Raw genomic sequence first — 17,585 nt, 5'->3', positions numbered from 1 at the left:
AAAAAAAAAAAAGGGACAAGAATTGCTTGCTGTTTTATGCACAGAGACAAAATGGAGTAGGTCTCCTAATTCAGTCTTCTAGGCAAAGGAGAATCAGAAACTTGTTGGTTCCTTTGGACAATATGTGGTCAGAACACAAAGTTTTAAAAGAAATGTTCTAAGCTACAGTTCTTTGGCCAACAGAATAAACAGCAACAAAATAACAAAGAGTTAAGGAAAGGAGTTCTATGCTCCAAAAATTACGTTTTAGCAAACATAAGCCTGAGTGTCCCTGGATTCTTGCAATCCGGCTGGGTCATTTGTAACTCTTCATGCCCCTCAGAAAACAACAAGTCATGGAGAGCCCCTGGTTTTTCATAGCATGGGGACATACCCACAGGACTAAATGTTGACAAGACCTACAGCCCTCCATATCCCTACTACTCAAATGACAGTCAGTGTTGTGCATGCCAGCCAATTATCTAAGTAAACATTAGTCAACAATAATTTGTGAAACACCAGCTAGATGCAAAGCTCAACAGTGTGCAAGGCTTCTATTTCACATTTATCGAAATTTTTTCACTTTTCAAGAGGGTTTCCTATCAATTTAATCTTGTCTTTTCCATCAATTTAAAATTGGCTCAATTTAATCTCCCAGAAAACTAGAAGTCATATAAGTCAAGCATCATTAGCCCCACTGTGTAAGTAAAACAGCATGGTACTACAGAACAAACAACAATGGCAACAAAAAATCTTTGTTTTTTGTTCCAGCTCCACCTCTGTCTACCATGAAAACTTTGTAAAAATCACTCACCTCTTAGAATCATCACTATCTCATCTGAAAAATGCGGACAATGATTCTGTCCTTAGGGAATTGAAAACATTAAGAAGAGGTGCTCAATAAATGCTACTATGGCTACTGTCATCATCAATTAGTAAAATGAGTTCCATAGAAGTAACTGTAACTTCTAAGGTCACACATCTGCCTTGTAGTAAGATGAAAACCCAGGCTCACCCCCTTAACCCCAATCCAGGGTTGTTGTTGTTGTTGTTGTTATGTGCCGTCGAGTCGGCCCCGACTCATAGCAACCCCTCCTTGGGTTTCCGAGGCAGTATCACTACGGAAGTAGGATTGCCCAACCTTCCTTCCGAGGAGTGGCTGGTGGGTTTGAATCACCAGCCTTCTGGTTAGCAGTCAAGTGCTTTAGCCATGATGCTACCAGAGCTCCTAATCCAGGGTTGTTTCCACTAAAATAAATAGTTCTGCTGACTCAGTGACTGACCCAATTATACTTGGTATTGCCAGCCAAACTATGATCCTTTATGTGGCAAGTGAGTTCATTTAAGAGCCCAAATGTCTGTTGTTCATTAGCACAGATGCTGATGGCAAAAAAACAAAAAGCTCTGAATCACAGTGAATACAGAATTTATCACGTGGCAGGACTAGATTCCTGCACGTCAGCCAGAGGCTGGCCTCAGAGGGGCAGACGGAATGTGGGATCCTCCCCCAATTACCAATTTCTGAAGCTCTGGAAGGCTCTACAGTATCCAGCAAAGGCTCCACGTGTAAGAAGAGGCCTCCTCCACTGGTGTTGATGGCAAGGCCAGAGGGTCTTACCAACATCAAGATCCGATGTGCTCCAAGTGATAGCATGCCCATCTGACAAACCACAAACGTTAGGTTTGAAAAAATAACTTCACAACTTGTTTTATTCACCGTAATCTGAAAGGCCTGGGAGTCACCAGAGAAGCCAGTTCCAGTGATATAAACCAGCATGTTGATGTCATTGTCTTAAAGGAGGAAAAATAAACAAAATCATCTCTCAATGATATCACTCCATTTAAGAGACTTTACTCTAACATCAAATGTTCATTCTTTCTCACTTTCACCTCTCAAAATCCAGGTTGTTGATTGCTGACTCAAATATTGAACATTTGCATTTGCTTGGAATACTCAGTCTCCATCTAAAGTTTTCTCAAACTAGCAATGAGAGATCATTGCTCAAAAAATAAATAAATAAATAAAAATAAAGACTATTTCAAAACAAAGGACAAAGAGAATATTTTAAGTCATAAAAAGTCCACTTGCCTCTATTTCCAAATCATGCCCATATTATCAATGTGATTGTTGTGTTAGAGACCATCAAGTCCATTCTGACTCACAGTGATGCCATGTGACAGAGTAGGGTTTCCTAGGCTATAATCTTGATGAAAGGAACCCTCATAACACAAAGGCTAAAGCATCCAGCTGTTAACCAGAAGGTCAGTGGTTTGAACCCACCAGTCGTTCCACAGGAGAAAGATGAAGCAGTATGCTTCCATAAAGATTTATAGCATTGGAAACCCTATGGGGCAGTTCTACTCTTCCCTATAAGGTTGCTATGAATAAGAATCAACTTGATGGCAGTGGGTTTGGTTTTGGGAATCTTGACAGGAGCAGACTACCAGGTCTTTTCTCCTGTGGAGCTACTGATGGGTTTGAACCACTGACCTTTTGGTTTGTAGCTGAGTACTTAATCAGCCAAAATATTTCTGCTGCAACATTCAACCTCCTCTTCATGAACTAATGCATCTTCTACCCACCTCATCACTGGATACACAGTCTCCAACAAAATTACTCAAGTCTAAATTTATGCCCAACTCAGTGCCAAGCCACAGATCATACCAAGAGAATACCATGCAGAATGGACCTGGGGAGTTGAGCCTTGGAGGTACTGAAAAGAACAAGAGCCTGAACAATGAGCTGGTATATCATTCACTCGCACAACCACCTGAAAAATGCAAAAGAATTAAAAACAAATGTATGCATTCCATATGCACAAAGGTATTCATAAAGTACTTATACAGTTTTCCAAAATTAAAATGTGTTAATGATTTACTTATTCACATCTCTTTTCTTCTATTTTCCTGGTAATAAACCCTAAATTATAATGAATGGCTCAAATATGTCAAGCTTTATTAAAAGCATGGTGGGTATGCTGAAACCTAATATTTTTCCAATTAAATACACTAACCCTTGAGTAAATTCCCTCTCTGTCTTCTACAGAAGTAAGCTGAATATAATTAAAACAACACAAGGACTTCATAACACTCTGTATTTTCAACTAAGTACTCACTTCCTGTGAAAAGTTCTTTCTTTATTGGTAACTGCCAATGAAGCAGGCACCTTCCTTTCACCATCACTACATGTCTATAGGGCAAGTTCTGGTAGATCAATGAGTAAGTGCTCAACTGCTAAGCCAAAGTTGGTAGTTCAAATCTACCCAGTGGCTCTAAGGGTGAGAGATCTGGCAATCTCCTTCCATAAAGAATATAGCTAAGAAAATCCTACTACTTTGTCACATGGGGTCACTATGAGTCTAAACTGACTCCATGGCATCCAACCTCAACAGAGTATATTTGGTTTGGGGCCTATTTTTGTGCTAGAATGGTAGGTCCTCAAGAAGAGACTATATGTCTTTCCCTCTCTAGAACTAATATTAATGCAGAACTCAAACTATATTCAGAGATGAGAAAGGAGAAATAGATGTGATTTAAATTGCCTCTCTACAAATAAAAAATTATAAGAATACACTATGAGTATTTATTTATAGAGGGTAAGGAGCCCTGGTGGCACAGTGGTTAAATGCTTGGCTGGTAACTGGTAAGTTAGTGATTTGAACTCCCCAGTCTCTCTGCAGAAGAAAGATATGGCAGCCTGCTTCCACAAAGATTACAGCCTTGGAAATCCTATGGGGCAGTTCTACTCTGTCTTATAGGGTCACTATGAATATTTCCTGAATATTACAACTCAACTTGAAGGCAATAGGGCTTTATTATTATTATTATTATTATTATTATTTATACAAGGGAGGAGGATCAAAATGGCATGGGTGATTAAGGACTTAGTGTTATCTATAACGTTTAATTTGTTCATAAGGACAAAATAAATATATCAAAGTGTTGACAATAGTCAGTTCTCAGTTTGGGTACCCAGGTGTGGGTAATCTTGTTTTTTGTAGTTTTTGCATTTTAAATTTCTCTCAAGTTAAAATTAGAAGATTTATAACAGGAGTATGAACAGAAAGAAAAAAGGACATCTTAAAGTGAGAAGGTGTCAGCTTATTTACTTTCTGGTTCAACTGTGTGGAGACATAAATCCTAGTTAGCTATAAGATTCTCTATTATTTTTACACCATAATAATAGTGTTAACAATTGTAATAATCTAATGTTGTATTTACAAAGCATTCATTTTTTCATAGTATTTTACAGGGAATAGAAAGAAAACAGTGCTAATTGTCTGTTTTACTGACTGGAAAAATGATCCATGGGAGCTAAATCAAGTGGGCCTCGTTACAAATCAGTGAGAAGCTGAGTTAGACTGAAGCCTGTATTCTGAGCAGCCCACCCACTCTCACCTGAGTGCGCTGGTTGGTGGTAACCAACATGTCTCCAAATATGGGTCCAAGAAAAACTCCACCATCATAGAGTACACGAGTAGTTACAGCAGAGCTCACTCCAGTTAGATTTTCATCAGAGACCTGACATGGTTACATTTCTGGTGAATTTTGGCATGAAATAGAAGTCTAATCTTGATTAAAATAAATGATAAGGGGTCGTTTCACATTCTGTTTAAGATAATCAGACAGTTAGAAAAGTGAAAATGGCGTGACAGAAGGTTACAAAATCTAGAAGCTAGCAGTAAGTAACGTCTAATGAAAGCCTCAGTAGACTAGAGGAATATTTATTTGCTGCTGGAGCTGCCTAAAGAGGCACAACACCTCCATCTTCTCTGTAGGTCTGGAGATGCTTTGCCCCTATGTGCTCCTCTATTTTACGTGTGTTTGCAATCCAAAACATTGTAACAGAATGTAAGAAAACAAGTGTTATGAAATAAATGCAAAGATTTCCATCTTTCCTCTATTTCCACCCAAGTATTATGTTTGAAAACCAGATGACTGGGGTAAAATTTCATCTTGGGCTTCATTTTATAATAACCAAATGCTAGATGATTGGTAGATTATTTTTTAAAACACTAAATATGCAACTGCAGCTGGTTTGTCACTATCCAAGACAGCAAATATTTTTCCAAACTTCCTTCTGCTATGCCATCTGCCTCCATGATAATCTAAGTCGATCACATCTGCTGAAACTACCCAATAACAGATGTAGAATTATTGTATGGTGGACACTGACCGACAGCTTCTCTATGGAAAGTGAATTGGGAAAGAAAAGAATGGGTTTAAATTACTTCATCATGGATACGAGAGACAAAAACATTGTAGAAAAACTTCAGGAAGAAAGATCATGGGACCCCTTTTCTTGACTATTGCAATAAAATTAATAATTAATGACAGTTTCTACTTATATAATTCTGGTTTTTTGTTTAGTTTTGCCTTTACACAATTGCTCCAGGGCACCAAATCCCTACCGCCAAAGGAGGTATCATACATACCCTGATGAAAATGGGCAAATCCCCAATCTGCGTGGACCAGGAGAGCGTCCACACGTGTTCATAGCAAGAAATTTGATCTTCCTTCACCGTCAAGTCACTGACATTGAGGTACCTAGATGTGACATCATCAGTACTGTTCTGTAAGAGTTTGCGAAGATGGTCAGCAGAAATGTGCACGGGGATGCCTACGGGAAAAGATTTTTATATAGAAAATATAAGACACCTTGCAAGCTCTCACCATCAAAGGTAACAGAAATAAATGTCAGGAAGTTGACTAAAATTTAGAGGAAACCCTCAAGGTCAATAATAGCTTCAAGAGAACACTAACAAAATAAATTAATAAATAAATAACTCAGTGCGGTCGAGTAGAGTTGATTCAACTCATTTGGTCTCCAAAGTGGTATTGCTACAGAAGTAGATTGCCCAATCTCCCTTCCGAGGAGTGGCTGGTAGGTTTGGCCCACCAGACTTCTGGTTAGCAGTCAAATGCCTTAGGCACTATACCACCAGAGCTCTTTATATGATAGATTTAAAATTAAAAAAAAAAAAAAAACCCACTGCCATCGAGATCCGACTCATAGTGACCCCTCCTTGGGTTTCCGAGGCAGTATCACTATGGAAGTAAATCGCCCAACCCTCCTTCCGAGGAGTGGCTGGTAGGTTTGAGCCGCCAGCCTTCTGGTTAGCAGTCAAGTGCCTTAGGCACTACGCCACCAGAGCTCTAGTTAAACCATTTTTCTCTAAGGCAGACACAAGTAGCTCCTCACTTTCTACTGTCCCTGCATGGTTCAGACTGTTAATGTACTTGGCTTCTAACCAAAAGGTTGGAAAATTCGAGTCCACCCAGAGGCACCTCAGAAGAAAGGCTTGGTGATCTACTTCTGAAAAAATAAACCATTGAAAAGCCAGTGGAGCACAGTTCATTGTGACATACATAGGTCACCATGAGTCAGAGCTGACTCAGTGGAAACTGGTGCTGGGCCCACTTCTGACATGGTGATGCCTTCAATCAGTATCACTATCACATAACAAGCAAGAGCACAGTTACATCAGAGAGAACCACCTCAACACTATCAGCTCTGAGTGTAAACGCCTGACACCCTGGGAATGCCTGAAAGTCTAATTAAATAGTGGGTTTTCCCTGGAAAAATTGAGCTGGACCTGAGAACAGAAAAAAGTTGGCTACCTTTCAGAGAGTGGGGGAGGCACATAACAGCTGACACCCGTAAAAACTTGGTCAACCCAGCTGAGGAATGTTGGCATCCAACTTCAGTTTCTCTATTAGAATCCCCTTTAAGCCCAACCACCTGCTTCCCCATTCCACATCCCCACAGAGAAATAACACCACTCTGTGTTTGAACCCTGCTTATGACTGAACCCTGCTTCATGCTTTACCAAAAGTTTCCATTTCATTAGCTACTCACAACAGCCTGTGAGGTGGGCCAGGTGGGTATCCTAACACCGACTTTAGAGATGAGGAAAATGAAACACAAGGAGCTTCAGAAGCTTGCCAACCAAGTGAGAGAGGTTTAGATTAAAACCCAGGTTGCCTTCTACCCATTCAATAGGCTTGCCTTATTCCACACTGCCCTGAGGGTTAATAAAAAATGCAGGTTTCCCTTGCTATCTGAAAGTACAGTGTTCCTATGAAAGCTTTAGTAAGCCAAATGGCATAAAGCAAAGAAGTAATTTTTCACATAGCAAGGAATGTGAGGATAGCGCAGGACCAGGCAGTGTTTTGCTCTGTTGTACATACAATTGCTATGAGTTCGTGCTAACTCGATAGCACCTAACGACCACAAAGAAGGAATTAGCATTAATTCACATGGGAAAATTTTTTGAATGTTCACAGACCCAAAAAATAACCTACTAAATCATACCAAATAACACATAAAGCCTAAAATAACACTAACATATAGTGTTCACAGACACAGTTCAAAGCTAGGGCAGCTGGATGCTGAATATCGTTCCTGGGGAAGGAGTCACTCTCACAGCCACAGGTGGGCACTGCCTTTTTACCAGCTTGCAGCAAAACATATGCTGATCTTCTTCATATATTTCTTGGTTAATGAAAACAGTACAAATGTAGTCTTTCTTAAAAGTGAAGTGGTGTAAAACAAACTCAAAAAGCAGGAAAAACCTGTACCATATTTCTAAAAAGGGGCCTTGGCAGCACAGTGGTTAAACACTCAGCTGTTAATCAAAAGGTCAGTGGTGGCAGCACAGTGGTTAAACACTCAGCTGTTAATCAAAAGGTCAGTGGTTCAAATCTACCAGCTGCTTCACAGGAGAAAGATGTGGTAATCTGCTTGCATAAATATTTATGGCCTTGGAAACCCTATGCAGCAATTCTACTCTGTCCTACAGGGTTGGTAAGACTCAGAATCAACTTTCTGAGTATAGTCTCCTCATCAAGTTTATTATATTTTATAAGAATATGTATATATATGTGTGTGTATGTATGTATGTGTATTTATATATATATATATATATAGTATTTCTAAAATGCAAACAAAATTCTCATCTTTTTTAGAAACATTTTTAACACTAATACATAATTTGAGGGGCATCACCATTTCTAAAGACCAAGTTAAGGCTGATTTTGCCCAATTGTTTTATGGGCAGTGAAGTGAGGAACATTAGCAATAGAACATGGTGGGAGGTAACATCTCTCCACCAAGAACAGTAGCTCCTGCCCATGAGAAGGCAGAGAAACATGGTACAATACTAAGCATCACAGAGGCAGAGCATTCCTGCTCCTTATTCATCCATTTATCATATGTATTATATTTAACCTAGGGACCTTCAACTTATCCCAAGTTGTCCTATCCCAGTAAACCACTCCATTCCTGCTACTCAAGAGAATTCTGTACAAGCCCCTCATCTTTCTGCTTGGGAGAGCAAAAGAATTCTGGACCATGCATCCATTTTCACATGGCCATTCTTGAGTTCTCCTGAATCTCCCTTCTGATTGAATGGTTTCCACCAAATAAATAACCTATCATAATCACTTCTAATCTTTGTTCTTCGTGAAATGTGTGTCTTCTTAAATATTTAGACATTGTTCTACACAAGTGGTATCTAAGAGTTCTTTCTACACTTGTTATAATCAATAAAATCCTCAATAGTAGATGGTGTCACATCAATTATAACTGAAGGACCATAGCCACCATGAAGCTTGGATCAGGGAACTCTAGAGAGAAAAGTACCAGGGAACCAAATACCTGAGTTCCCATCTGGGCAAGTGTCAGTATCAATATAGTGGTCTAAACAGTAGCCCCTAAAAGATTTGTTCACCTTCTAATCCCTGGAACCTGTGAGTATTACCTTACAAGGCTTGTTGTTGTTGTTGTTATGTGCCATCAAGTCAGACCCAACTCATAGCGACCCCTCCTTGGGTTGCCGAGGCGGTATCACTACAGAAGTAGATTGCCCAACCTTCCTTCTGAAGAGTGGCTGGTGGGTTTGAACCGCCAGCCTTCTGGTTGGCAGTCAAGTGCCTTAGGCACTATGCTACCAGAACTCCCTCACAAGGCTAAGAGTGAATATTACTTTATATGGCAAAAAAAATGTGGTCAATAAAGGGCCAAATATAGTATGCCACTTATATGAAATATCTAGGATAGGCAAGTGTATAGAGACCAAAGTTTGAGTGGTTGTCAGGGGTGGGAGGAAGGGAGGAGAAAAGGGGGACTCACCGCTTAGGGAACTCTGAGCTTCTGTGAAGGGTGATGGGAAAATTTGGAAATGGATACTGGTAATGGTTGAACAGCACAGTAAGTATAACTAACGCAGTGAATTGTATATATGAACAATTTTGAAAAGACAATTGATTTGTTACATATATATCTACCACAATTATACACACACACACACACACACACACACACATATATATATATACCAAAAAACAAACTCACTGCCCTCGAATCAGATCTGACTCACAGCGAACCCTCCTTGGGTTTCAAAGGCAGTATCGCTACGGAAGTAGATTGCCCAACCTTCCGAGGAGTGGCTGGTGGGTTTGAACTGCCAGCCTTCAGGTTAGCAGTCAAATGCCTTAGGCACTATGCCACCAGAGCTCCTGCATATATAAATACATAAATACACACACACACACACACACACATGTGTAGTTGCACACAAGTATATACATATATATGCATAATTATGTATACATATGCCTTACTTTTATCCATATATATAGGGGCTCTGGTAGCATAGTGCCTAAGGCATTTGACTGCTAACCAGAAGGCTGGAGGTTCAAACCCACCAGCCACTTCTCAGAAGGAAGGTTGGGCAATCTACTTCCATAGTGATACCACCTCGAAAACCCAAGGAGGGGTCGCTGAGTCAGGTACGGCTCAAAAACAGTGTGTTTCATTTTGTTTATATATATATATATGTTGTTAGGTGCCGTCGAGTCAGCTCCAACACATAATGACCCTATGTACAACAGAACAAAACACTGCCCCGTTCTGTGACATCCTCATAACTTTTGCTATGCTTGAGCTCATTGTTGTAGCCACTCTGTCAATCCCTCTCTTTGGGGTTTTCCCCTTTTTTGCTGACCCTCTTCTTTACCAAGCATGAAATCTTTTTCCAGGAACTGGTCCCTTCTGACAATATGATCCAAGTATGTAAGGCAAAGTCTAGCCATTCTCAATACAGATATTGCTTCTTAGAGGCAAGAATGGTGTGCTCTCTCATTCTCTCTCTACATACACACACACACACACATGCACACACACATATGTGTGTGTGTGCATGTGTGTGTGTGTGTGTGAGCTCTGGTGGCATAATACCTAAGGCATGTGACTGCTAACTAGAAGGCTGGCAGTTCAAACCCACCAGCTACTCCTCGGAAGGAAGGTTGGGCAACCTATTTATGTAGTGATACCACTTCTGAAACCCAAGCAAAGGTTGCTATGAGTTGGATCTGACTCAATGGCAGTGAGTTTGGTTTGGTTTGGTTTGATATATATATGTATATGGATAATTCAAACAAACCAAACTCACTGCTGTTGAGCCAAATGCAGTCAAATGCCTTAGGCACTATGCCACCAGTGTTCCTACATACATCACACACACATACACATATGAGATTTAGTTAAGAATCTTGACAGAAGGAGCTAACCCTGGATTATCCATGTGAACCCTAAATAGAATTGCATACATCCTTATGAGACAGAGACAGAGTTGAGACAGAAGAGGAGAAGGTAACGTGACCACAGAGGCAGAGACTGATAAGGCCACAAGCCAACAAACTCCCGCAGTCACCAGAAGCTGGAAGAGGCAAGGGACAGATTCTCCCCTAGAATCTTTGGAGAAGCATGGCCCTGCTGGCATCAGAATTTTGGACTTCTGGCCTCCAGAACAGAGAAAGAGTGAACTTTGTTGTTTTAAGCCACCAAGTGTGGCCATTTGTTATAGCAGTTCAAGGAAACTACAACATTAAAAGGCTGGGATGTTGTTTACCTGAAGACACCCCTAGAAATGTAACTAAGAAGTACTGCATCCCCAAATGCCTCTTTACCAGATATCACTGTATTAGAAAGCTGAATCCGAAAACGTCCTCCTAAAGGCGGACTTGCCCTCTGTAGTCTCTGTGTTGTCACCTGGACTAATTCGGAGCCTTCATCTGTTCCTTCATCCTGCAAAGAGCTGTGGCATATCAAAAATAAAGCATTAACAACAGCGACCCTCAAGAAGTGCCACACCAAACAAAACATAACCTCAACGACCAGGCAATCTCCCATGTTTCCAAGCCATGAGCTACAGCTCCCAAAAAGTGATGTCCCTGTCTTATCATAGTAGGAAACGTGTAGAATAAGTACTAGAATTCTCTAAGAGTACTCCACCCAAGAGCCTGTGCTGATCTGGAGAGAAAAGTGATGTTTCTGCCTCCACTGTTGTGACCCTAAAGCAGAGTTAAAAGGGAGCTTAGTTTTCTCTAATCCATTTGCATAATCAAAAAAAAAGTCAGTGTTCTCAGATGCTCTGCTGCCCAGTATTGCATCTGGAATACAAGCCACTCCACCTAGCAAAGTTCCTATCTAGTCCCCTTGTACAAACACACTCCCTTGCCTAATCCTGCTTTTAATATAACAACTGTGTCAAACTGTGATGCATCATGCAGTGGAATACACTTCAACCACTGAAAATCACACTTTAGGAGGACACTTAATGAATACCACAATTCAAATGCCTCAATTCTTCTTCAGTATTCCTGACTCATTGTTCAGCTTTCACATGCACATCATACGACTGAAAATACCATGGCTTGGCTCAGGTTCATCTTAGTCCGCAAAGTGACACCTTTTCTTTTTAACACTTTAAAGATGTCTTTTGCAGCAGATCTACCCAATACAATACACTGATTTCATGCTTACTGCTTCCATAGGTGTTGATTATGGATCCAAATAGAATCCTTGACAACTTCAATATTTTCTGTTTATCATGATTTTTGCTTATTGGTCCAGTTGTGAGGATAGTTGTTTTATGCTGAGGTTTAATCCAAACTGAAGGCTCTAGTCTTTAATATTCATCAGTAAGTGCTTCAAGTCCTCTTTGTCTTCAGTAAGCAAGTTTGTCTCATCTACACATTGCAGGTTGTTAATGAGTATTCCTCCAGTCTTCATGGTGTGTTCTTCATATAGTCCAACTTCTCGGATTCTTTACTCAGCAAACAGACTGAGTAAGCATGGTGAAAGGATATAACCTTAGTGCACATCTTTCCAAAGGAGCTCTAGTAGTGTAAAGCATTTGGCTCCTACCAAAAGGTTGGAGAGTTCAAACCCAACAGCTGCTCCATGGGAGAAAGATGAGACAGTTTGCGTCCCTAAAGACATACAGCCTTGGAAGCCCTATAGGGCAGTTCTACTCTGTCCTATAGGGTCACTATAACTCGGAATCAACTTGATCACAGTGGTTTGTTTTGGCTGGCTTTTTTTTTGGGGGGGGGCGGAGGGTTTCACACCTTTCCTGATTTTGAATCACACAGTATTCATTTGTTCTATTTTCAAACAACTGCCTTTTGGTCTACGGACAGATTCTGGAATTCTCATTCTTCATAATGTTATCCACAATTTGTAATGATCCACACCGTCAAATGCCTTTGCATATCCAATAAAACACAGGTAAACATCTTTCTGGTATTCTCTGCTTTCTGCAAAGATCCATCTGATATCAGCAGTGATATCCCTCGTTCCACAGTCTCTTTTGAATCTGGCTTGTTTGGGTTACTTTGTGCTGCTCTAACAGAAAATACCACAAATGGGTGGCTTTAAACAAACAGGAATTTATTCTTTTACAGTTCGGGAGGCTAGAACTCAGAGTTCAAAGTGCCAAGCTCTAGAGGCTGGGTGAAAGCCCCCTGACATTGGGCTTCAGCTCTGCCTCTTGCTCCCGACCCACTGAAGCCGGAGACTTTCTTCACTCAGGCAGCTCCTGGCTGCTGAGACTAACAAGCCCAAGGTTGACAAATAAAATGGCACAGTCCCGATATTACCACATGATGCTACAGGCTACTAGTTCAAGTCCAGAGACAGTTCCAAGATCAGCAAGAAACACAGCAGGCTGCTAAAAGAAGACTCAGCTACATGCAGACAAATGTGCCAAAAAGCTGCAGACCATTCCCAAGGTTTCTCCTTATATACCAGAAGCAGCCCACATCCCTAAAGCAGCTACTCAGCTGCTCACAGAGATTCCACCATTGATTACCAATGGGAGCTCTGGTAGCATAGTGCCTAAGGCACTTGACTGCTAACCAGAAGGCTGGCATTCAAACCCACCAGCCACTCCTTGGAAGAAAGGTTGGGCAGTCTACTTCCATAGTGATACTGCCTCGGAAACCCCAGGAGGGATCGCTATGAATCAGGTCCCACTCGAGGGCACATAACAACAACAACAACCATGGGGAATAACTACATCCAGCTGCCCAGCCACTCAAAACCAGGCCCAGCCAAGTTGACACATAACCTTAACTTCCCCACGGCTTGAATTTCTGGCAGTTCTCTGTACATGTATTGATGGTACAGTTTTTAAATTATCTTCCGCAAAACAGTAACCAACCACACCGCTCACTCCCTGACATCTAATCGATTCCAACTCTGTAAATCTTTATGGAAGAAGACTGCCTCATCAGTCTGCCTCGGAGCAATTGGTGGGTTCCAGCAGTCAACCTTTTGGGTAACTGCCAAATGCCTTAAGTACTAAGCCCCCAGAGCTCCTTAAAACAGTAACTAGTGGCCAGAAATAGCAATGTTTGAAGCCCAAGAAGTAACACAAATGGGGCTCTAGTACCACCTGGTGGTTAGTTCTTAGAACTAGCTACTTTTGTTCCATAGACTTTCATACCACTTTCAAGGACTGGAAAAAGATTAATTCATAGGAATGGAATGAAGGGAAAGGGGTGGAACAGTGGCAGTGTGAACTTGTGAAAAGCTTTAAAAAAAAAAAATAGAAATATTTTTAAACAATTTCATTACAAACTAAAGGCTTTCATCCTTTAAACCAATCTTTCTCAAAGTATGGTCGCTAGATTAGTGAATCAGGATCAACTGGGACTTCAGGAGAAAGGCAAATTCTCCCGCCTCCCCCCAGATGGGCTGAATTACAAATTCTGGGGCTGGAATCCAGCACTTTGTGTTTTAACAAGTCCTCCAGGTGAGTCTGATACTGCCTTCTCAAGTTTGAAAAACCACTGCTTTAAGCAACAAGACAGGCAGCTTTCCCTGATAAAATAAGCCCCACCTCTGTGCCCCCAAAACCAACTAACAAGCCGAAGGAGGAATAGACAACAACGACTGCTCCCTACCTTGCAGTGATGAGCGGGAGCTCCGTGCCACACCCAGTCGACCAGAAGGTCACATTGTAGACTGGAGGAGACCCCAGCACAGAGAGTGATTCCACCAGATTGCCCCCTGGGCGAGCTGTTCCAGAGTCAGCTTGATAAACTAGACACCAAAAGTTCAGTTATTATTAAGTAACTCAGGATGGGAGACCTGCTGTGTGGAAAATCCCAGCTGGAGATGCTGAGTTACTTGGACCTCAGCACATTCACTTAAAGCAGTTCTACTCACCGGTTGCCATGTAAGCAAAGGGACAGGAGACAGGAGGACCCACTATTCGGTTTAGTACCAAAAAGAAAATGCAAAGTCATGGTTCAAGGAAATGAACGTTGATTCCATAGTAAGCCCCAAACCAGCCAAGTATTACTCCCTGTGTCATTGGAGGCAACCTTAGAGGTAATCTATTGCTGCATAGACCTTGATCTTTTCTTTTCCTTGACAAACGCCCTGGCAACACCTAGAATGCACAGCTCATCTTTTTTAAAAACGATAACTACACCGGGTGATTGGAAAAAAAAAAAAAAAAAAAAGTATCCCACTGCAACCTAGTCCATTCCAACTCATATAGACCCCAAAAGCTGACAATCTTTAAGGAAGTCGATTGTCTCATCTACCTCCCCACTGGTGGGTTTGAACTGCCGACCTTCTGGTTAGCAGCCAAGTGCCTTACCCACTACGCCACCAGAAATAAAGAACTAGTAAAGAGGCCATTCGACTGAAGAGACTCCTTACCTAAACTCCCATGGAAACAAAAACGAAACTTTAGGCTAGCCAATCATATGCTACCAACTCAGCTAACTTTACATAATCGGTGCCCTAGTCCTATAAGCTTAAAATAAACACTTGCTTCTTACCAATCATGGGCTAGCTTGCTTCACTTCCGGGTTTGCCTACTAAAAGCACCCCCCTCCTGAGGAGGGGCCCACAGCCACTTTCAGTTTGGGCCTTGGGGGAGTATGCATGGTTGTGTGCTGGAGTAAAGCTAACATTTCATTAAAGACTGATTTTCTCTTTTAAACAGAGGCACGTAGTAGAAGTACTCAAGTATTTATCCACAGCGTGGGGTCCTGTGGAAGACAGCTTGTGTGGAAAGAGTGCAATCTTGAGACAGACGATTGCTCAAATCCCGATTTTTTCTACTTATTTTGAAAACCAGTTACCCGTGGAGTGGACCTTGACTTATGGTGACCCCATATGTATGTCAGAGTAGAGTTGTGTCCCACAGGGTTTTCAATGGCTGATTTTTCAGGAGTTGGTTGCCAGGCCTTTCTTTCAAGGTGTGTCTGGGGCACTCAAACCTCTAACCTTTTTGTTTAGCAGCAGAACATGCTAACCACTTGCACTTATTGTGTAACTACCAGCTAATCGTCAAACTCTTAAGACTCCGTTTTTCCCATAATTAAAGTGAGGACAATGACACATCACCCTGCATGCCAGAGAGAGTTTAGTGTTCAGCAAATGTGTTGTTGTTGTTGTTAGGTGCATTCGAGTAGTTTCTGACTCATAGCGACCCTATGCACAGCAGAACTGAACACCACCGGTCCTGTGTCAACCTCACGATTCTTGCTATACCTGAGCCCATTGTTGCAGCCACTGTGTCTATCCATCTTGTTGAGGGTCTACCTCTCCTTTGTTGACCCTCCATGTTATGAAGCATGATATTTTTCTCCAGGAGATGGTCTCTTCTTACAACACAAGCAAAGTAGGTGAGACAGCTGCACTTCTTCCAGGACAAATTTGTTAGTCCTTTTAGCAAACTACAGTACTCTTAGCATTCTTCTCCAACACCACAAACTCAAAAGCATCAACTCGTCTTCAGTCTTTCTTATCCATTGTCCAGCTCTCACATGCATAAAAGACAATTCAAAGTACCATGGCTTGGGTTAGGTGCATCCTAGTCTTCAAGGAGACGTCTTTGCTCTTCAGCACTTGAAAGAGGGCTTTTGCAGCAGATTTGCCCAATGCAGTATGTCTTCTGATGTCTTGACTGCTGCTTCCATTGGTGTTGATTGTAGAACCAAGTAATATGAAATCCTTGACAACTTTAATCTTTTCTCCATTTATTCTGAATCTGTTTATTGGACCACTTGTGAGGATTTTTGTTTTCTTTATATTGAGGTGTTATCCATACTGCAGATGGTAGTCTTTAATCTTCATCAGTAAGTGCTTCAAGTCATCCTCACTTTCAGCAAGCAAGTTGTGTCATCTATGTATCACACATTGTTAATGAGTCTTCCTCCAATCCTGATGCCACGTTCTTCTTTATATAATCCAGTTCTCAGATTATTTGCTCAGCACACATATTGAATAAGTATGATGAAAGGATACAGCCCTGATGCACTCCATTCTTGATTTTGAACTACACAGTATCCCTTTGTTCTGTTCAAACAACAACCTCCTGATCTATGTTTAGTACCAAAAAGAATATGCAAAGTCATGGTTCAAGGAGATGAACGTTGATTCCATAGTAAAAGTCATTAAGCCCCAAGCTCATAAGTAAAATCAAATGTTCTGGAATTCCCATTCTTCTCAATGTTATCCATAATTTGTTATGATCTACATAATCGAATGTTCTTGCATCGTCAATAAACATAAGTAAACAACTTTCTGGTATTTTTGCTTTCAGCTAAGCTCCATCTGACATCAGCTATGATACCCCTCACTCCATGTCCTCTTCTGCATTCCTGGAAGTTCTCTGTCAATATACCACTGCAACCATTTATGAATTATCTTCAGTAAGAGTTTACTTGCGTGCGATATTAATGATATTGTTCAATAATTTCCACATTCTGTGAGATCACCTCTCTTTGGAATAGGCACAAATAGGTATCTCTTCCAGTAGGTTGGCCAGGTAGCTGTCTTCCAAATCTCTTGGCATAGCCGAGTGAGTCCCTCCAACAGGGCATCCGTTTGTTGAAACATCTCAATGGGCATTCTGTCAATTCCTGGAGCCTTGATCTTCACCAATTCCTTCAGTGCAGCTTTGACTTCTTCCTTCAATACCATTGGTACTTGATCATATGCTACCTCCTGAAATGGCTGAAGATCGACCAGGTCTTTTTGGTACAGTGACTCTGTGTATTCTTTCCAACTTCTTTTGATGTTTCCTCCATCATTCAACATATTGCCCATGGAATCTTTCAATATTGCAGCTGAGGCTTAAATTTGTTCCTCGGTTCTTTCAGCTTGAGAAATACGGAGCATGTTCTTCCCTTTTGGTTTCCTAACTCCAGGTCTTTGCACATTTCATTATAGTAATTGGCTTTGTCTTCTCAAGCTGCTCTTTGAAATCTTCTGTTCAGCTCTTTTATCTTGTCAT

At 41.1% G+C, this 17,585-nt stretch overlaps 1 protein-coding gene across 1 annotated transcript in view; it reads right to left on the bottom strand.

Annotated features, from left to right (window-relative positions):
- PKHD1 (PKHD1 ciliary IPT domain containing fibrocystin/polyductin) overlaps window positions 1–17,585 on the bottom strand; it is a 774,619-nt gene that overhangs the window by 692,855 nt on the left and 64,179 nt on the right. The window contains exons 21-26 of the mRNA XM_007936280.1: window positions 14,233–14,371; window positions 10,951–11,078; window positions 5,415–5,599; window positions 4,378–4,500; window positions 2,645–2,750; window positions 1,495–1,770 (exon numbers count right to left, since the gene is read on the bottom strand). Of these exons, the coding sequence (XP_007934471.1) occupies window positions 1,495–1,770; window positions 2,645–2,750; window positions 4,378–4,500; window positions 5,415–5,599; window positions 10,951–11,078; window positions 14,233–14,371 (957 nt within the window). The remainder of the gene's footprint in view (window positions 1–1,494; window positions 1,771–2,644; window positions 2,751–4,377; window positions 4,501–5,414; window positions 5,600–10,950; window positions 11,079–14,232; window positions 14,372–17,585) is intronic.

The sequence above is a fragment of the Orycteropus afer genome, unplaced genomic scaffold (genome assembly GCF_000298275.1).
Source record: "Orycteropus afer afer isolate SDZICR_OR568_19922 unplaced genomic scaffold, OryAfe1.0 scaffold00034, whole genome shotgun sequence".
In the NCBI taxonomy this organism is placed as follows: Eukaryota; Metazoa; Chordata; class Mammalia; order Tubulidentata; family Orycteropodidae; genus Orycteropus; species Orycteropus afer.
The sequence above is the reverse complement of the archived record's forward strand: the minus strand, read 5'-3'. Positions and strand labels throughout refer to the sequence as shown.